At 41.9% G+C, this 21,621-nt stretch overlaps 2 protein-coding genes across 5 annotated transcripts in view; both read left to right on the top strand.

Moving 5' to 3' along the window:
• The window catches only part of fgf24 (fibroblast growth factor 24), a 118,013-nt gene that overhangs the window by 50,576 nt on the left and 45,816 nt on the right, over positions 1 to 21,621 (top strand). The gene's annotated exons all lie outside the window — the stretch shown is intronic.
• On the top strand, positions 1,897 to 15,186 carry tlx2 (T cell leukemia homeobox 2). Of its 4 annotated transcripts, none has more exons than XM_069716505.1 (5): positions 1,897 to 3,212; positions 10,144 to 10,356; positions 11,003 to 11,240; positions 14,176 to 14,353; positions 14,700 to 15,186. In XM_069716505.1, the coding sequence occupies exons 1-5, from the start codon at positions 2,702 to 2,704 to the stop codon at positions 14,709 to 14,711; spliced, it is 1,152 nt and encodes a 383-aa protein (XP_069572606.1). In that variant the 5' UTR covers positions 1,897 to 2,701; the 3' UTR covers positions 14,712 to 15,186. The 4 variants fall into 4 exon arrangements, with proteins under 4 accessions (XP_069572606.1, XP_069572605.1, XP_069572604.1 ...); XM_069716504.1 differs by having other exon boundaries at positions 14,173 to 14,353; XM_069716503.1 differs by lacking the exon at positions 14,700 to 15,186 and having other exon boundaries at positions 14,173 to 14,389.

The raw sequence follows: 21,621 nt of genomic DNA, 5'->3' as shown, positions 1-21,621 counted from the left end.
GTTGTTGTTGTTTTTGAACCTATGCACTGTAAATGGATCCCTGACATTGTACAAGGTGTTGGAAGCCCTGTGCGTGCTGTGTTTTCCACAATTTGGTTAGTTTGGCGCTCTCGGTGACGCAAAGCTGTCACATCCCCGCTGCTGACATCACCGACAGGGTGAGTCAGTGCTCCTCAATAGAGGCTTTCAAATATTACTTTCCGCCCTTCCTGTCCCTCATACATCTTCCCGGTTTTGCATAAACGGCCAATTACCTTGTCAGTAAGCTGATCTGAGGCTCCGCGCATCCTCTCGTCCCAATTCATTTTATTGTAACGCGCAAATATAAACAAGCCTAATAGCAGCCACCGCTCGCGCTCGCTCTCGTCCCCGCGCCGTTATTGATATGGCCTCGAATTCACACAATTGATTTTTATGCTTCCCTCTAGCCACCTTGTGCAGTTGAGAGATATCTTTATTCGCACGGAAAGTGAAATAAGTGCGTAATAAAACGGTGATATATTAAATCCGTTTTTCCCCGTGTCGCGCTTTTATTATGAGCCATTTTTCATCTTTATTGAATTGAGACCCCAGCGATCCACGTCGTCGCTTCGGGCGCAAAAAGGTTAAATAATTTGTGCAAATCAGCAAAGGCTTGCCTTTCACATTGGGCTTCGCGATATCCATGACTCCAGCTGCTATTTATCTGTTTAATTATCTATCTATCTATCTATCTATCTATCTATCTATCTATCTATCTATCTATCTATCTATCTATCTATCTATCTATCTATCTATCTATCTATCTATCTATCTATCTATCTATCTATCTATCTATCTATCTATCTATCTATCGTTTTCCATTCAGACTAAACATCACTTACTGTTTACGTTTCATTACTCTGTGATAATGGACGGTGGGCCTATCAGTGCCCTCAGCTCGGGCCTGCACACTCTGCACACTTCCCGTCACTATCAGCGGATTTATGGCTTCATTGAGCGCAACAGATTATTGCTATTACAGCCCGGCTTCGATTCAAACACATAAATCTGGCTCACTATTTGTTTGGATCCTGTAAGGAACACACTGTTTTGATGTAACCTGCCTTGTAGACATTGGGGGGGGGGGGGGTCGTCACCCCGCGGGCTCATTCTCCTCTCAGTTTTTTTTTTTATTTATTCCAGTAGGCCTTATTGGTGATTGTTTGGGTAAAAAAAAAAAAAAAAAAATGTGGCAATGGGAAACTGTGGAGGTACTCGGAGGAGTCCTGAGGGGTCCGTGGGTGTGCGGTCTACTGTTTAATTGCAAAGGCAGGGAGAAAAACGTATACAGGGACTTTGCTCACCTGCTGTCAAGTTCTGTACAAATTTTGTCTGGTGGGATCTCGGGTGCCACATAGTCCACCCCCCTCCCCCCCCCTCCCCAACCCCCAAACGGAAGGAGTCTTAACATGGCGGCATGGCCTATTACACAAAAATATAAAGATTAATCTCTACAATAATAAACTCATAAAAGACTATCCTCTAAATTGATTTAATATTTTTTTTCTTTGATTTGAATTTATGTTCAATTCAATTATAGCCTGCTATAACATTATAACATTTAAGGAACTAGTTTGGATAATTAAGACCTGCTTTTTTTTTTTTTTTTTTTTTTTTTAAACTATAACATGCACAACTGAAAAATAATCAGACACACTTTAAGACTTGACTTCATTTCTCCAATCTAAAATAGCCTGTGCAGACGAAGTATTCACGTGAAAGTTGCCGGACACCACTTGACCCGCGGGTCACAGCGCCGTTAAAAGGCGCAAAACCTCCAGTTTACCACTAGGAAAGCTGCAGGAAAAAAACACCGAAAGACGCGGCTTCTTTAAGACATCCGAGCAAAACAACTGTCCTACCGTGGAGGAGGGAGGGAGACAGAGAGAGAGAGAGAGAGAGAGAGAGAGTGAGGGGAGGGTTCGCTGGAGGACCGAATGGCAGCTTTTACGCAGAGGGTTGTCTCACCTGCTGAAACGCACTTCACCATTCAGCACAACAGAGCCATCTTTCGCTCTCACGTCCAATTAATATCCGCGCCTGCGAGGTCAGCGCTTCGTCTCCTCGTCTCCGGGTTTGTTTTGGGGTTTTTTTTTTTTTTTTTTTTTTTTTTTTTTGCCTGCCGCTTCGTATCGATGCTTGGTTATCGTACCATGCCCCCCGCGTATGGATCGTCTCTGCCACAGTAGGCGAACAAAAGCGCATCAAGTCTCTCCAGAGGGCTGCTGCCTTCACCTCACCGACAAACAAAAAAAAATCACGGATTTGTGTCTGTAAGTATAGCCCCTACTCAGGATAACCGTTGGGCACCGTCGCTTTGTTTTTCTTGTTGTTAGGCTGCTTCGTGTCTCATTCACTTGGAAAGAACGAGCTGTTAAAGATGGATACGCTTTTTCTTAGCCCGACGGATAGCCATTTCGTTTAGGGGGAACATCTGATCCCGCTGTTGGACAAAAATAATGGCAAGGTTTTGGATAGCGCTGGACACGTTATTGGTTTCCTGGGAGTAGAACAGGCCCGTGTCGATGCTTGAAAACAACAACAACAACAAAAAACCAGCCCAGCACTGCAGCGTACAAACAAACATTTCATTTCCCAAGGCGTGTATTACTGTATGTCAAAGATACTTCCGTGCACTGATCAAATATACTGACAAGCACATCACTGACAAGAAAAAACTATGGAGCATACTGGGATCGAGGAGGTGAACCAGACGCACCAGCAGCAGCATGAACCCATCAGCTTCGGGATCGACCAGATCCTCAACAGCTCGGACCAGTCCAGCGGCTGCATGCTGCCCAACCGGACAGGCGACCCGGATTACGCGCTGGCCTCCAACGTCTACAGCAACGGGTACAACAGCGTCTACAACCCGGCCTGCTCCATGGCGGCGGCGGCGGCGGGTCTGGCCGGCTCCTACAACGTCAACATGAACATGAACGTCAGCATGAACATGAACGTTAACGTGAACTCCGGGGGCGCGGGTGGCGTGATCCGGGTGCCCGCGCACAGACCCATGCCGCCTCCACCGCCGCCGCACGCTGCCGCGCCTCATCCGCCCCCTTCGGCGCATCCGCCGGGCATCGGACCCGGCATCCCCTCGGTGCCCGGGATGGGGATGGGGAATGCGGCAAACTTCACCTTTCCGTGGATGGAGAGCAGTAGGAGGTTTGCCAAGGACAGATTAACAGGTAAAAACAACAACAACAACAACAACAAAAATCTCGTTTGTGTTCCCTCAACACCTGTTTTAATGCATTCCATTAAAAACTAATACAGGCCACAGAATTATAGAGAAGCCATAGAAATACTTTCATTTCACAAGCAGTGACATTAGGATCAAGCTCATTGGATGTTTTCCTCATAACCATTCGTAAATTATGAATTGTTCCTCACCCTTTTGTGCTTAAAACGGGGCTCTGCACGATGAAGTGTGCGCGCTGAGCGGGGGCCTAAATAGCTCGACAAAGTGGAGCTGATGATTTCATCTTTAGGTTGTAATCTATAACGAATCGCATATATATGCGCGCACAGAATCGGTTTTATTATGCTGGAAGGGGGCAGCCTGATAAACGAGTGGAGAAATTGACACGGACATGCTGATGAATCAGTATTGGACCATCACTCTCCATTTACAGCGGATGACGGATAACGACGTTCCTCTTTTTTTTCATGAGGATGAATGATTTTTTTTTTTCTTCTTCTCCTCTCTTCTGCAAGCCAATTGAGAAAGCAGGAAGATGAGTCATAGTACTAATAACATATGACAGATTAAATTCTATTCAACACCGGATAATAAAAGGCTATTATTATCATTATTATTATTATATAGTCCTACATTTTATATTTAATGGAGGCAATTATTCTGCGTAACATTTAAAGACCTCACACACTTTCGGGTCAGTTAATATAGACTAACTGAGGTATCGTAAATGCAGATTAATCACTAGAAATGAAAAATTTCTGTTTCTTTTGTGTAGTTTGTTCATTTTTTTTTTTTAATACAAAAAACAAGTCATAGTAGTGTTTTTTTTCTGCCCTGCTACTACGAGGCAAGCAGGTTTAAATGTCGTCAATAAGCTATAACTGTGTACACTCTCCACTTTGGAGTTTATTTTTAACTCCGTTTTTTTTCGCCGTTGAAAATTAAAGTAAATTGTGACCATCTTTTCTTTTCAAAACAAAAATTCACTACACGGATTTTTGTGCCATTTTTTTGTTGGTTATAATAGCCACGATCTGAGTTACATAATTCTAATTAATTGTTTTGGTTCACACACTCTGTAAATCATTTTACTAAAAAGCAAACACACCCTCAGACGCCTTTTAAGCTGTGACACAATTATAATCGTTTCTTTCCAATCCAAAAACGAGACATTTGCCATAGTTTTTCCACTTGTATTTTGAAGTAAATGTACATAAATTGAAAACTAAATGACATACAATTAAAACCAATTAAACAGGAAGCTAAAATAACACTTTTAAAATGATTATTATTCTGTGACACAGTAAAACGTATTACCTGGATGAAACGTGGTGTATACATGTTTCCTGTTTTGGAGGAGTGTTTCCGCTGGTATTTTCCTCGTGACCTCACTGTTATAAAAGATGAAAATGAAGAACATCATGGATTTACGCGCGCTCGCTCACGCACGCGCGCGCGCTCGCTCGCTCGCTCGCTCCCCCCTCCTCCTCCTCCTCCTCCTCTTCCTCCCCCTCCTCTCCACGCATTAAATATTCACCGTTCACTTTCTTTTCTACCTGATTAATTATTAAATACTGGGGGACGATATGTCATCTGCAAAAAGATACAGTGTAAATAGGCTTATCAATTTTACTCATAGTCACCGAGGGCCTCTCGTTTAATTTCTCTGCAGCTCTGTGTCCCTGTAATTATTTCGCAGCTTATATCTTTCCTCGGTATTGATCAGCCAAAGATCAACAGCAGCAGCTACAGCAGCACTACTACCGCGCGCGCACACACACACACACACACACACACACACACACACAGAGAGAGAGAGATACGCGCGCGCGCCAGCCTGCTCGGTTTCCTATAAAAGGCCGTAAATCAAACGGACTATATCATCTGTCCTGATGGACAGAGCAGCATTTGAAATGTTTCTCCCCGTTTCTTGGGTTTTCTCTTCGCCTTCCAAGTTGAAACCGGAGGAGAAACAGAAAAAGAAAAAAATATATATACGGGCCCCGTGCAGCTTTAAAACAGCTAAATGTTTGGCCAAAACAAACAAACAAACAAATAAAAGGCTTCCAGCTCTGCCTGGCAGTCATGGGAGGTTGCTTTCTTTTTTTTCTTTTTCTTTTTTTGCAAGGCGGGATGTAAACGAAACCCGTTAATTGCATAATATACTCTCGTTTTTCCACGCTGCTGATGCGTCCACGGCGACAATTCACGTTATAAATCCTCTCGAGCTGATCAGACTGGACGCAAAAGATTAAGACTTTAAAGTGTTAAAGGGCGTCATTTTATCCATCCATCCATCCATCCGCACCAATAAGACTCGTTTGTACACTGGTAGATTCATGGCGACCACCAGCTCCTCTCTGTGTTTTACTCAGGGCTTATAGGGGCCGTCGAGTTATTCATGTAATTTATAACGTTATTCTATCCTAAATTTCAGCACCATTTCCACGGTATTATTATTAGATTAGTAATAGTAGTAGTAGTAGTAATAGTAGTAGTAGTAGTAGTAGTAGTAGAGCAGTAGTAGTGCAGTTCTATTCAGACACGTCTCCGTGCGTCCTGCTCAAAAACTGTGGCTAATTTTAATGTGACTTTCAGATTTATTTTTTTATTTAGGCCGATTTTTATAAAAAGAAAACATTGGTCAAAGCTTGGGAAAGATTTTGATGACTTAAATATATATATATATTTTTTTTAAATAAATCCCCAAAACAAACAAAACTGTCAATACAAGCTGTGGAAAAAAAAAAAAAAAAATACAGACTAGTTTACATTAATTATATAATTACTGTAATGGATACACATATTAAAAAAAGAAAAGAAAAGAAGAAATATAAAGCTAAATGTTTTCCAAGCTACCACCGTTATAACAACACCTACAAGTACCACAACTACTAATAAAATATAACATAAGATATTGTTGATCATTTGGGCATTTTGACAATAAACAGAGCCATAATGCAGCTATGTGCAGCTCTATAGCAGCACTGAGCACCAATTAAAAAACATAATTAAAGCTTTTTGTTTTCCTCTCCAGTATAAATCTCTGTCTGTGTGTTAATGACAGAAAGGCAGAAACATTATATTTCAGTGCTGAAGTCCCTTGCTCTCGTGTGTGTTTCCATGCTGCCCTGATTCTCGCTGTGACAGAAGACAGCGTCCCTGCCTTTTGTCCCGTATAGTGTAATAAATAGCAATATATGTTCATGTTATATTTCAATATCCCCTTCAGAATCCTTCACGGATATATATTTATTAGATTGCTACAAAGGTAATATCCGCAGTGGGGAAGGGAGGCGCTGTCACCGAGAAGTGTTATTAAGTATAAGTGGTTTTATTATGGGAAACATATTCTCCACGGCGGCATTTTATTTTTTGATATGCTTATGCTAAATTGTGTTACCCAGGCAGCAGATTTAGTATTCACACGCACAGTAGAAAAAGAAAAGTCTGATTATTTTGTAGTATTTGTTTTTTTTTTTACCTTTTTTTTTTTTCTTTTATTTGTGGAAACAAGATTTTGTTTTTATGATCAGTTGTGAAGAACCTGAGCTCCTCCTGCATTAAGTTTATTCACAGCTTCAACACAAGTTCTTTGTTGACAGTTTACATGTTTTACATGCTGCCATGGAAAACCATTAGGAAAAATTGTTAGAATAATATTTAATATTTGACTAGAAGCTACAGGAAGTTTTTGTTTAGACTAATGAAGGACCCCTTTTTTTTAAATTTATTTTTCCTTTGTTCTAAATATTTCTGTGAACTTTTAATGTGCAATTCAGACAAATTTCAAGAATTCAGAGCTTTTTTTCTTGATTTTTTTTTTTTATATGGCCCCTAATTCAGGGTCCTATTATATATATATGTATATATATATATGTGTATATATACATGTAGTGTATATAATTATATATATAAAATTTGATTTAATAATCCAATAGTGCCCAGCAATTTTATAGTAAAAGGTCACCAAATGTACCAACATCAACAAAACATCAAGATTATATAAAAGGACACAATGACTACATTTGACACAAGATTACAAGAATATTACGACTACTTCACACAAATAGGGTTATTGTAATTCATTTGATTTGATTGGGGCTGATCCAGTTGAGCAGTGACACTTTTGATTTTGGTTTGTTAAATATCTGTCTGATTTTATCTTTTTATTTTCTCCAACAAGCCTCAGTTTGGTTCTCTACACAGGAGTTTACAGTCTCAATAATTCCAGTAATGGATCAATCTAAAGGCATCTGAGTCTCACACCTTCAGTTAAAACATGATTCATGTCTATTGCATTGCTGTATCACAGAAATATCAGCATTTTGCACAGTGTAAGGAAACGCCTCGCTGCAGTTGGCGGGTCCAAAAGGGGTCCTGGCTGCATGTTGGGTTGCCTTTGAACGTGCTTGCATGTGCCTGGCCCATTAGTTAGCCCACAGATGGCCTGAAAATAGCCATCTAATACGGGGTGATTTAGCCAGACCAGCCGCTGGGAGCAACAACAGGCCTGCTCGCTCTTTCTAAGGCTCCACGTAGAATTGGGAAGATGCAACCCCCCACCACCACCACCACCACCACCACCACAAAAAAAAAAAAAAAATAGCTCTCCTGCGTGTTTAAAAGTATATGGAGGCATCATAGAAAAAGTCACTGCGTCACTGGAGATTTGGAAACATTCCACGAAGTGCAATAAGGTCACTTTGAGTCAGTAGTAAGGGCCACAGAGGTGCTACAGTCCACTGTGAGCGCCTATAGGATTATTATAGAAACATCATGGGGATTTTGTCATTATAAACTCATGATTAAATACCACAGATGCCTGTCGACATCCCGAAAGGAATATTAAGAGGGGTACAATTACCGTTTTTATTATTATTGAGCATCGGCGCAACACATAATGTGAAACCTGATAATAATGTTATAAGAATATTACCACAGAAGATTAAAAATAATAACGAGCTGTAAAAAAAAAAAAAAAAAAAAGAGAGAGAGAGAGAGAGAGAGAGAGGTCACTATAAATCCTAAAGCCAATAAAAAGTAGCATGTTTTTCATATCAGACTGTAAATCTGCCCAGCTAATTTACACTGAGGCGGTTAACTCTGTGTGACCTACTGCAACCCGGCGCGACGTAGCCGTTCAATCTCTACTTCACGAGTCGTTTGCTCGTGTACGCCTCAATTTGCCACTCTTGTTCAGCACCATCAGGGGACGTCGGCAGCTCCCTGGAAATGACTGCCAAGCCGCATAATAGCTTCATGTTCCATTTTCCATCCAAATTGTCATCGTCTGTAGAGCAAATGAATTTTCAGGTTGCTGAAACTCACGAGAGCGGTGGCGGCGGCGGCGGCACGTAACCCCGAGGGGACACCTATGCAGATGTTTTCATATTCATTTTGGCTCCTGGTGAGCTTTCTCTGACAAACCGAAAACAAATAAACACCCTGTAAGACAGCGGGATAAACAGCATGCTGGAGAGGAATGACACAAAGAGCGAGAGGGAGACAGAAACTGATTTTGTTTTTTTTGCTGCTGCTGCTGCTGTTGATTTCCATTCAGCTTCAAAATGAGAGTGTGGCTGGGGAGTGGATCTATGGCCAACGATCTCGTTACATTTATCGATCTTCTGTTTACCCATGGCTGACAAAATAGACAGGATTCATAGATATTTTATGATGCAGAAGATAAGTTGTTATTAATACCCCGCATGTGAAAGTGAACCAGCAGGCAACTGAGGCACGGATGGAAGGGAAAAAACCCTGAATGTACACTTTGCACAGGGACAGAGTGCAATTTATAGTTTTTTTTGAAAAGGCTGCAATGACAAAGCAACTAAAGGGACAAAAAGGAGTCCAGCAATACATCTACAGTATATAGAAGTCACTATAAAGACGATATATATTTACACCAAAAACAATGGGAAGATATTTTTTAAGCTGATCGCAATCATTTCGCATAATTGTTAGAATCGTCTAAAACAATCTGTATAAGAACAGCTGGATGAAACTCACAGAAATGTCATTTTCCACTATTTGAGGTATGAATGGCACCGTTGAGATGAGGTCATCCACCCCCCTCCCTTCTGCTGTGGTTTAATGACAGGCGAGAGGAGATCAGCGCCACCAAGTGTTAAGCGTTAAACCTCTTACATTGCATTTCGATGGGCATCACATTCAACGATTCAGTCGCAACGAGACAAACACTTACGACACTGCTGTGGAAATATTTGGGGTTTTAAGCTCCATTAAAAGCCCAGATAACTCGGAGGAGGCGGTTTGTTGAAGCTGCGTAAAAAAACAACAACACGTGGTGTTCAAAGTCAAATCAACAGAAAAGGAATTAAATCGCAATTATTCGTCAACAAAAATGTCCTGATTGTGGTATTCCTACAAACGATGCTAATATTCGGCAAAAAACAAAATGCACCCCCCCAACCCCTCCCCCCCCCCCCCAAAAAAAAAGAAAAACAACAAAACACAAAAAGTACAAACTCATCTAAACTCTCCAAATCTTGTTTTGTTTGCTTGCAATTGTATTATGTTTGTCTGTGAATGGTACATGGAGAGCTTCATCACATTGTCAAGTGGATGACCCCGATTGTCTGTTTTCTGATAGGCCGACCGAACGGTGTGCTTGATTCATCGATGTAACCCTGCTCGCTGTCACTTATGGTTTTTTTCTGAACGGCAGATATCTCATTTTGTAGCGAAACGTCTCTGAATGTTAACTTCTAGGACGAGCGGTAAATGTCATTAAAGCCGACTCTGTTCATCATTTAGCCCTCCCTCATGTGATTAGTTGCTATGCGTCGGTGCCCGCCCGCCCGCCCGGCGGCGGCGGCGGCGGCGAGCAAGCAAGCAGCAGCAGCCGCTGCTCCAGATGTGGGACCTCACTATGTCTCCCTTTCCTTTAGGGGAGCAGGCAGAGGAGAGCCGTGCAGGAGAGGCCACGGGGGGCCCGGGGGCCGCCGGGTCCCTCTGTCCTCTCCCCAAGGGAGACATCGGCAGGGTCCCCGTCTGGAGCACTGTGGAAACATTAGCCAAATGTTATTACCCTGAGCTCGCTCACCTGCGAGACGGCGGTGGCCTTCTAGCAGACTATCCTTTTCCCAAGGGGGCTTGTCCAGGTGAGTCACCCCCCTCCCCCATCCCCCCATCCCCCCCTCTTCCCCTAACAAGCACCTCTCAGATTTCTCAGTTGATTTGTAGCAGCATCCCTCTTGTGTTCAACTTCAATACTGAAAGATTTTTGTCGTTGTTTGTAATAAATGCAAAAAAAAAAAAAAAAAAAATGTTGATAAAGCCAAACTCTCAATTTTAAACTGTACCAATCTCTCTGATATATTTGAATTTATGAAGGCTCATGATAATGATACAGCATATACCAACTCTCTATCTGTCCTTAACTTACTTTTTTTTTTCTTGGACTCTCCATTGTACAAACCAGCGTGCTGTTTAGAAATTCAAAGCCTGGCAGGGGAAGTGTAGTTAATTACATTTATCTGCTTCAATTGGCAGCTTCTGGGCCTTTTCTCAGACTCCCCAAACACACTGGCTTCTTCCAGACTAAATGGACAATCCTGTTATCTGAACAAGGACTGGAAAGCAAAAAAAATTGTGTTTTGTATTCCGAGCGTACACAAACAAAAGTTTATACCTCAGAAACGTAGATCCATTTTACAAGTGGAAATAAGCACAAAGATGTTTCACTTTAAAAATTAAAAAAAAAAAAAAGTCAAACAAATCCTCTTTTTCTCTTTGCCCTCATTTCAGCCGCCCTCTCGCCCTTCTCCGTGACCCGGCGCATCGGCCACCCGTACCAGAACCGGACGCCCCCCAAGAGGAAAAAGCCTCGTACCTCCTTCAGCCGGGTGCAGATCTGCGAGCTGGAGAAACGCTTCCACCGGCAGAAGTACCTGGCGTCGGCCGAGCGCGCCACCTTGGCCAAGGCCCTGAAGATGACGGACGCACAAGTCAAGACCTGGTTTCAGAACAGACGGACAAAATGGCGGTAAGATTACAGAAAAGGTGTTTATTCACTTGGGAGTTCTCCCACGTTAGGGAAAAAAAAAAGGTTTTTGGTGGATTTTGGGGAATTTTTATTGGGGCAGGATTTGCACCCCTTACAATTTTTTTCGATGTGCTATAAACTGACAAACGCGTCTCCGTTTTTACACTCGCATCAAAAAAAAAAAAAAAAGAAAAGAAAAGAATGCTTACTCGTGTCTTCCTTTAAACGCAAGAAAAAAAAAAAATAAATAAAAAAGGCCCCACAGCTGAAGCATTCAAGGAGTTGTACAATACAAACACCTATTTTTGCTTAGCGTGGCTGCCGGTCGAGGCCAGTTCACTTGACCAAGCACAATTACTCCTGAGCCTCCTGAAAGGCCTTTTAGAAACCTGCTGTCCAAAGCAATACTGAAACACTCACAGGAGGAAGTGGCTGCCAGGTCCATAGACTTAGAAAACACACACACACACACACACACACACACACACACACACACACACACACACACACACACACACACACACTGTTTCACTTCATTCTAACTGTTGTTTATAGCCATTTGGCAGTAAATGAGTAGAAAATCAAATTATGATGCCCTGCCCTTAGTTAAAGGAGCAGAACACATTTTTCAAAAGCATATTACAAACAGCTAAAATCCCCTTAAGTCATTACTTTAAAGGTTTTACCGTTTTACTGCCTTAAGCTTTTTTCGAATGAGTTTTGTTTTTACGAACGCCTCGAAAACAGTTAAAAACGTGTTTGTTTGTAACATTTTTCAGTATGTTTACTGGCTTTTTTTTTGGTCTTTAATGATAATAATAATAATAATAATAATAGTAGAACAATTATATTTCAATGATCCGTTTAAAAAAAAAAAAAAAGTACAAAAAGAACTTGCATTTGTTTTGAAAACCTCGCCACTCATATTCTGTAGCAGTGAAAAAAAAGTCCCGGCGTGACAAAATAAAGGAAAAAAGAAATTTGCTTAAAATAAACACAAACCGTATCCAAGACTGAACGGCGTGTCACGAGTAACAGGGGAATTGGCTTAACTCGCTTTTCTGATTTCCTACTTTTGCCGAGATTTATGCCATTTCCCTGTAGTGTGCACCCGATAGGACGAGCGTGAGGGATGTCTTTGCGTGACGACTACGCTAGTAACAAGAGCATGATCGAATCAACAGCTGGGGAATCAGATTATCATAATGCTGTTAACAATAATGTGTGGCTAATGGATGGAGGTTGGTGTGCATGAAAGAGCGTTTTAGAGGCGTGTTTCTGCTTTGCGATCCCGACCTGCCATTTTGAGTTTTCGCCGAGGATTTTAAGAAAGATTAGCTATTTTATTATGTGCTGTTTTACGAGTAATGCGATATCAATTATTGTATATATATATATATATAAAAAAAAAACAATGGTTCGCTCCGTGTTCGCCTTTAACAGCAGCGACGAGGGATGTTGGCGACGTTTCTCGGCTAAAAACGAGCACGTGCGGAGATGACAGTGTTTTAATTGTGAAATAAATCGAGATGTTGAAGTAACTTTAACTGGGTGGAAAAACGAACGCTAAATAAAAGAAAAAGAGCATTTTTAGTCCAAATGGAAGCACGATGTGGGAGTTTGGTTAGAGGAAAAATATATTCTACGTATAATCGTGCAGCTCCTACGTACGATGACCACTAAAAAAAACAACAACAAAAAAACACCTTTCAACCATAAATGTCGCAACTCTTCCATTAAAACAACGATTTGTTTGTGAAATGTTTCGCAGCCACCGACGCTGAATCCGGGATGCGTGTTGCTGTATGTTTCAGAGACGAGAGAAATAAACAGATGTAACTTTTCACCTTGAGGTGGGAAGTGTACTGTATCGCCCCCCCCCACCCCCCCCCCATCCCACCCCACAAGTCACGTTTCCCTCGGCAGCACCTGTCACTCATCTCGATCAGCTGTCGTCTAGCCCGAAGCCCAAGTAACCGGCGCAGGCGTTGAACGAACATGCGGGGAACGGCAGCCGATTTGCAAAAACAAACAGGTTTTCTTCGCAGATTTTCAGAGACGCGTCGAACTGCTCTTCTTGCTTTTATTTCCACGATTTCTTTAAATCGCTGCGACTCCCGAGATTAAGATCACGCCCTCGAACATCCCTGAACAACGGCAGTTCCCGGCTGGTGTCCTCTTCAGTTGTTGTTTGATTTTAATTTTAAAACATGTCGCAGCTGCAGGCAGTCGTGTATTTTTCAAAACCGATGTTAGCCGAGTCTGTTGCAGTGATTCGCAGCTGTCTTTAGTTGGGACTTATTAAAATGAAGCATACGTCTTTGGGACTCCCCGTCACCCGTTACATACGTTTTTACAGGTTTCGTTTTAGCCTTTCTTTTTTTTTTTACCCAAAATAAGAAAAGAAAATATCACTGGCATAGTTACGTACACATGCGTCGTCGCAGCTATACCTTTTTTCAACTTACCCCCACGGTCCTCTGAACGCTGTGACTTCCTGTATCTATTTCAAATTTTTAAAAAGCCTCTAGTGTTTCATACGCAGTCCAGCTAGATATTGACCTATAGTCCTGTGTGTCCTGTGTGTGTGTGTGTGTGGGGGGGATAAATCTTACGTTAGAGCACCTATTTTGTGCCCACCTTCTAGTTTTGTGCGCTGCATTAACCCGGTGCGGCGAAGAGGAGGCGTCTATCCTGCACGCGAGGCATTTTAGGGGACATGTGTAAATTGCAGCTCCAGAAAACAACCCCCGGTTACGCTCTCCTCCGCCTAAACCCACGAGTCTCTGCACGCACGTCGGCCACAAGTCAACTATCTGTCTCTTGCTCGAGTCGACGTTGTGCATAACGCCCTTCAAACTAAACATTATATTGGTCTTAAATTCCCCCCTCCCCCCATCTACTCTCCCTTCTGCGTCCTCCTTCCACCCAGGAGACAGACTGCAGAGGAGAGAGAGGCCGAGAGGCAGCAGGCCAACCGGCTGATGCTGCAGCTTCAGCAGGAAGCCTTTCAGAAGACGTTGAGCCAGCCGCTGCAGCCGGACCCGCTCTGCCTGCACAACTCCTCCCTCTACGCCCTGCAGAACCTGCAGCCCTGGGCAGACGAAAATAAGGTGACCTCCGTCACCTCCGTGGCATCTGTAGTGTGAGCGTGTGTGTGTATATATTTATATGAGTGTGTCTAGAGGACAGAACCATTTGGGGATTTTTTTTTTTCTTTCTTAAGATACAGATCGAAGCTTTCTTTGGAATAAAAAACTAAAGGGGGGAGCGGGTGTAAGAGAGACAAGAGACAGCTATCTGCCTGCGAGACCTACAAAACGCTGTGCGCGGACTTTCGCTGCACAGGAGCCGCACTTACGTTTAAATGAAACAAGTCTACAACTGTTTGTCTTAAAAACATGTGAAGTATGTTGAGTCATTTCCTGCCTCACACCAAGTTTCCGCTTTCCCCTTCAGCTGTCGGTCTAAAAAGAGAAGAGGGGCACTTTATCCCTAAAGAGTGCCCGGGAACAAACGGGACACCTCTGTACATGCCCAACTATCAAGACTACCCCCCCCCCACACACACACACACCCCACACCCCCTCTCTTTTGCCTCTGGATCCCTCTCAAGATGGCAGAGGCTCTCTCCAGATTAAAAAGACCTCCTCTTTTTCTTTTCTTTTTTTTTTCTCGCTTTTCACTTTGTACAATGTAGTAAATGCATGTTTCAACCCCCTTTTTCTGTGTGCACTCGGAAGTACCGCTGAAGTTCGCTGCTGTCCAGGCGGATCTCCTCCCTCACCCCCGGCCGCCCCCCGCCCCCCGCCTCCCGCCCTCCTCCTGGCCGCGGAGCGTTCAAAGCGGTAGCTGATTGGCGAAAAAGTCCTGATCACGGATTCCTCATTATGTTGAATTGAAAGGTGTTTTATATTAAATGATATTGTGACATTTTTGAAACGATGACACACCTCTCTGTTTTTTTTTGTTGTTTTTTTTTCCTTGCCTCTCGTTTGTATTTGTCGGGTTCCCTTCGCTCGCTCGCCCGCTTGTTGTCGTTGTTTGTCACCATCATGAAGATCACGCAATAATACTTTATGATTTTGTTTGGGCGGTAGTTAGCCTCGTGGGATTTAGCGATGATAACACATTAAGGTTTCAAACCACCCAAAGGTAAGATACCGTCGGATCGTGTGAGAAGAACAACGCAATACCCTTTTTTCTATCCATAAAAACTGATGACTACAGCTCCCGTGTGTGTGAATGGGGATGGAGGGCATTGCCCCAAAAAAAACAAAAACAAACAAACAAACAAAAAAAAACACACAACGCATGCTCAGCAAAACCCTCCCTGGATAAATAAAAGGTTTGGAAAGCGACGCCAGCTCAAATTAGAATGAGAATAAATGAGAAAGTAGGAGTGGTGCAACTGCCGAGTGAACGTTTGAATTGCGGCAGTCTGGATTTGTTTGTTTTGGTTTCATTTCCAGTGCTTTATTTTATTTTTTTATTTTTTTTAGAGGAACCACTTAACGAAAGAATTTCTCTTTATTTTGTTGTTTTTAGTTTGTGGCGCTCATCAAAAGCATTCCCTCACGCCTCTTCTGTTGTTCCTGTTGTTGGGAGTTTGCACACAGTTACCACCGCGATCAAACTATCAAGAGCTGAATTTATTGTTTAAAATACACCCCTTCACTCGCTCTACATTTGTGCAACTTTCCTCGTTGAGAAGATCAGTCATAATAAACAAGAATCTGTAGTCGGATTTGGTCAAAAGTTGCCATGCTTTTTCTTTTTATGTATAATATCTGTCCTGCATTACAACGCGTTACGCTCTGCTTCCCGTCATCCGGCTGACACCTGCAGGAGGAATGGAAATCCACAGCCTCAAATAATCTCTCGAATTCCATTCGTCTGATAAACTTTGGGCAGGAGATTCTTTTGAACTCGGTTAACCGAGTTTTAAGAAGGAAATTCTCGATGTCAGGCTACCGCAACGCATTTTTCCGTGTTGACTTGTCATTGTTGTCTTAGTGAATCACGGACACGTAGACACCAGACAGGCGGTAAATATTTCGTTATCGCCACATCCTGCCTATCATCCAAGTGCTTATCACTCGAGTCATAACAAAAAAACACAAAAAATATAAAAACCTCCCGAGTACAGTAAACACACCATCCAGGTTCCTTGCTGGTAAATGAGCCTTCGACGCGGTGAAACGTCACAGGAAGCGGGCCTGGCTGCGTTGACAGGGAATCGCTCCACTCCACCGGACTGGAAGCACAACGTTGGCCTCTTGTTAATCTTGGCCGTACCTGCTTCTGACAAATACCGATCCTCAGACTTCTTGTTTGGCCAACATCTCGTCGCGTTTTGTTTGGATATCTCTGTCATCCGCACAGAAGAGTTTGATGATCTGGTTCGAAACAGCTGTCTGCAACTGCAGCCGCCCCGAGACGTAGTGCCAACGTTTAGTCAGTTGTTGTTGGGTTTTTTTTTTTTCTAGGGCGTCTTGCCTGGTTGGGATCCTGTCAAAAACGGGCAGCTCTCCAGTTGACGCCTCCTCAAACCCCCCCCCCCCCCCCTCCAACACTTCCTCCACTCCCTGCTGCTTTCATCCCCTCCGTCTCGAGTGCCTTGAAGACGTGACTTGGCCCATTTTTGGAAAAAAATTCCTTCTTTCACTGTTTTCAAAACTGTGCATTGTGTTTTACTACAGGTGCTTAAAGATTATTTTTTTTTCTCCTCTCTTGTCATGGCTGTGTGGTTGTTTATTTTTTCTTGCCCCCCCCCCCCTCCACACACACACACACACACACACACACCGCTTTCTGTCGCTGCCAAAGAATCTTTATCCAATAAAATGTCACCACACAAGATGAACAAGCGGAAGCGGCTCAGGTTATATCAGACTTCCTATCAAGCACCGTGTTTTGAACAGGGACACCAAAAAAAAAAGAAAAGAAAAAGAACTTCTCAGCACACACGACGTGTTGTTCTCCGCGTCACACTCGGTCATCGCTTGTTTCCTTTTCTTGAGAAACGCAGCAAACATTTAAAAGTACTTGTCGGGCAGCTGTCGACGCGTCAGTGCGTTTTGCATTGAAAGTGGTGGAAGTTTGAATTCCCATGAAGACAGTTGCGGGTGATTTATTTTGGTACTAATACGCCTCTCTATTGGGTAACAACAACTGCCGTCTTTATAGTTTCCAAATTGTTGAGTTCCTACCAAACATTCGTTGAACTTTGCCATTGTTGGACTCGGGCTCATGCTATACAAAGCCAATGTGCGTCAGCCCTTGCCATTAATCATAAACCGTTTCCTCTTGGACGTATTCCTAAATATTCAGGTTACAAATGGTGACTCTTCACGTTGAAATATAGTTAATCGGCTCGTCTATACGAACAATCATTGATGAACATGATTACTACAAAGCTGAGCGTTCAAAAAAGCGTGCTTCTTTTCAGTGTTGTTTAATTATTCAAATGAACAGTATAAAATGTACACCAACACAAACCCAGATGTAATATCCAATCCTGTATTTTATTTTATTTTATTTTTTTTTTTTAAATGTCACTGCCAGATGTAATAACATCCGTCTGCAGCACTAACAGTCACATTCAGGCTATGACAGCTGCTGGATTTCAGAGGAAAGCAAACACTACCTGACACTGACGAAATCTCTGAAGTCGCTGCTAATGTGTTGACAGGTGAGGCCTCTCTTGACTTTATATGCCGCTACGGTCTGTTGGCTTGAGTCACTATTGAAAGAGGAGCTCTACCGGAGGCTAACTATACTTAGCAGTTACAGTACTTAATCCATAGATTTACAAAAAAATAATCTCGTACAGTTTCCCTCCAATGTTTGGTCAAATATGAAGGATTATCTCAATACTCACTCATTTCAAGGTTATCACGCGTTGTTGAAACTAGAGTTTAAGTGGGCAGAAAATGAAAACTCCACACAGCTAATCCACTAGATTAAACCCCATAATTTAAAATGAATCTAGGAATTCAACTCGGATGGAAAGTTTGAAGTGTAAAACAACTGATTTTCCCAGTCGAGTATTTTTTTGTGAACTTCTTCACTGATCACCAGCATCAGCAGTGATTCAGCACGAACGGTGCTCTCGGTCCCACGCTACTTTTTTTGTTTTGTTTTGTTTGTTTTATGGTTCAAGACAAAAACCTGCTTCTCCCAACGCGCGGCTGTCACTTTCAATTCAAACGGGTTAAACGTCCTGAATAAGGTTTGACAAGACGGACTCTCTTTTTTTTGTGTTTTGATAAATATCTGGATGCACTGGATTCGGCCCGAACACTGCCTGTACACAAACGTTTATTTCGTAATGCCGTAAGATTAAATTAAACTCGAAAAACAAAGTCTGGTCTTTAGCAAATATCTTCAAACATGCACGCATAAGACATACATTTGGATTCTGTATGACGGTGATCGTGTATTAGATAAATGGTTTGATAAAACGAGGATTAAAGACATGTTGGCTGCTCTTGCAGGAAAATCCAGCAGTATGGAGTCACTTCCAGCTGAGTGAAGAATGAAGAGCTCTCTTTTTTTTTTTTTTTGCAATCTGACAGCATGACAAAAAAATTCATTGACTAAACTCAACCTGCTGACACTAAGTTACACACATTGCACACGCACATACTCACATGTGCATAAAAACGGTTACACTCGGGCATGTTTGCATACGAGTGCACGCAGGGGCAAAAATAAAGCATGCAAATATGAACAGCTTCCTATAAACATTACACGCAAGCAGAAAACAAATAAGTTATTTATACTGAAGGGAAACTCCATAACAGTAGAAGGAGGGAATTATTTGTATCCCTAATTTAAGCGAGTGTGGTAAAACAATTGTAGTATGATTGGAAACTGAAACAAATACTTCAATACAAATACAAATGTTTTATATACAGTAAATACACCCTTTTCTAGTCTGACTCACAGAAGGTGCAAATGTTGGTATAAACCTGCCAACCCCTCGTTTTTCCTGTTCCCGTTTTTTTTTTTTTAAATCCACATCATCCTCAGACAACAACAACTTCCAAGCAACAAACCTACACGCTGGAAATGCCAAAGATTTGGGGTCATGCCCGCTTCTTTCTTTTTAGTCATTTTGCAGGAAGTTATCCATTATCATCCCCACAAACATACGCTCCACAAAAAAATAAATAATAATAATACTATTTGCAAGGGCACCATTGCCACAACGGGAGGAGGTGGGGTGGGGGAGCTTCGTGTTGCCTAAGATCACTGTGATTGGTTGAAACAAATACAAACAAGCCAGAGCAATTTGCTCCCCTATAACAGAACTGCTGTTTATCATATGGGTACATTCAGACCATTCTCAGTCGCTGGCACAGTGTACACCTTTAACAAATCTGTTCCCAAAAATGCGAAGCAAATGTGTTCACGCGCGTCCAACATCATATCAGTCGTGAGAACGGACCTGCAGACGTGTCCTGGCAGCCTGGTGCATGACAGCTTTCTCAAGCTTCCAGGCACGCATGAAGGAAACACTCGTTCTGTTTTAGCAGTACAGTACCGGCGCTGTGGCTCAGTTGCTCAATGCAGGGCCGGCGATACCGACCGGCACGTTATGAGACAGTTAGGCTCAACTCAGCTGTTGTTTAAATACATCAGACATTTTGTTAAAAAAAAAAAAAAAATAATGCTTGTGTACACCCTGGAGATGATTCCCCCTCCCCCCCTTTCAACATAAATAAAACTGGGGTCGAGTACGAAGGTTTAACGTGAAAGATAAAGAGTCCGATTCAAGCCTAAAGAAACTGCCTTACTGCAGTGCCTTTGAGCAAAAACAATGACCCCCCCGCCCCTCCCCTCCATCCCCCTCTCACCTGCTGCTAACTCTGTCAAAAAAAATACAGTACTTATATTAAAAGGTATGGCAAAGAAGTGGTTATAACATCATTGGTCTTTGAATCACATGCATAATTAATCATGTGATATATATTACTGCGCATTCTGCTTTTAACTTAAATGAGAATATATGGTCATAAACTAAACCACCAAAACAAAAAGACGAATCACAGACACTTAAAATTTATCTGTCAACACTTCTATGATCAAATTAGTCAGTGCAGTTTGGAGTGATTCACCGTCGGTTCATTTCTCCTGTTATGCGTGAGGCCCCAATAATTCTCCGTTTTATTATCAATATTTTTTAACAACCACAGAAAGACTCTTCATGACTGCAACTGCCCCAAAGGGCTGGACTTTTAATATCACTGGCCAGAGGCCTCTTTTATTTAGTCCAAACAGCACATCAGGCAACGGACATAAGGGAGAAGATCCCAATCTAAATATAAAAACCTGGAGGAGGATTTAATAATAATCCCAGCAGATTTTCAGAAAATGTGTGGTCTTCCAATTAACACCTTTATGTACTTATATATATATATATCATCCCCACAGCACCCCCTAGTTGAAATATGTACCCACGACTACATAGAAAGATAGATGCATAGCTACAATACTCAAAAAGAAAAACTCTAATAGAAATAGCAAAAGACAGACAAGATGGCAGCAGATAATGGAAATAATCACATCCGATTCTAAATAATGTATTTATATATATGTATATATATATATATATATATATCAAAACAGCCAAGTGCATACCTGCTGTTGTATTGTGTTTCTGCATACTTAGTTTATGTTTACTATCAGATCACCATCTGCTTTGCTGGTAAATAACAATAGCGGTTGCTGCTGATTATTTATTTTATATTTTAACTCTATCTGAGTTTAATTTAATGCATTTTATCTGTTCTTACACATCTCATTTCTTTTCTAAGAAAATTAAATTTGCTGTAAAGCACTTTGAGCTGCATTTCTTGTATGAATGGTGCCATACAAATAAAGTTTATTATCATTATTACTACTAATCATGAAAGTAAATTATAGGCTACACATACAAGTGGCACCGACCCATAAGGAAAAGCCAGATTTACACAATGAAGTCTGATAAATCAGCAGCAACCGCCATTGTTATTTACCAGCAAAGCAGATGGTGATCTGATAGTAAACATAAACTAAGTATGCAGAAACACAATACAGCAGCAGGTATACACTTGGCTGTTTTGAAAGCCAGAGTTACACAATATCTTGATGATAAGAGCATCACTGCTTTTAACGTGTTTTTAAATATCCTTTTTCTTTTGCCTTATGTTTTGATGCTTTCAATGGTTTTACGTGAAGCACTTTGAATTGCCTTATTGTTGAAATGTGCTGTACAAATAAATAATATTTTACTTTCCTTTTATTTGTTGTATTTGTATGCCTTTAATGGCAACCTGAATATCAGTCGGTACCTGTAGAGGCCTCTACTTCTCTACGTATCCTCACTTTAAGT

Source organism: Brachyistius frenatus, unplaced genomic scaffold (genome assembly GCF_029030835.1).
Source record: "Brachyistius frenatus isolate BFR_SWC_R1_liver_20210118 unplaced genomic scaffold, ASM2903083v1 Contig_158, whole genome shotgun sequence".
Taxonomy (NCBI): Eukaryota; Metazoa; Chordata; class Actinopteri; family Embiotocidae; genus Brachyistius; species Brachyistius frenatus.
This window is presented reverse-complemented; position numbering and strand designations above follow the sequence as displayed.

Coding starts and splice junctions, on each gene's coding strand:
- tlx2 (XM_069716503.1), top strand. CDS start 2,702: ATGGAGCATACTGGGATCGAGGAGGTGAACCAGACGCACCAGCAGCAG. Junction 3,213..10,143: donor TGCCAAGGACAGATTAACAG/GTAAAAACAACA, acceptor CCTTTCCTTTAG/GGGAGCAGGCAGAGGAGAGC. Junction 10,357..11,002: donor TCCCAAGGGGGCTTGTCCAG/GTGAGTCACCCC, acceptor CCCTCATTTCAG/CCGCCCTCTCGCCCTTCTCC.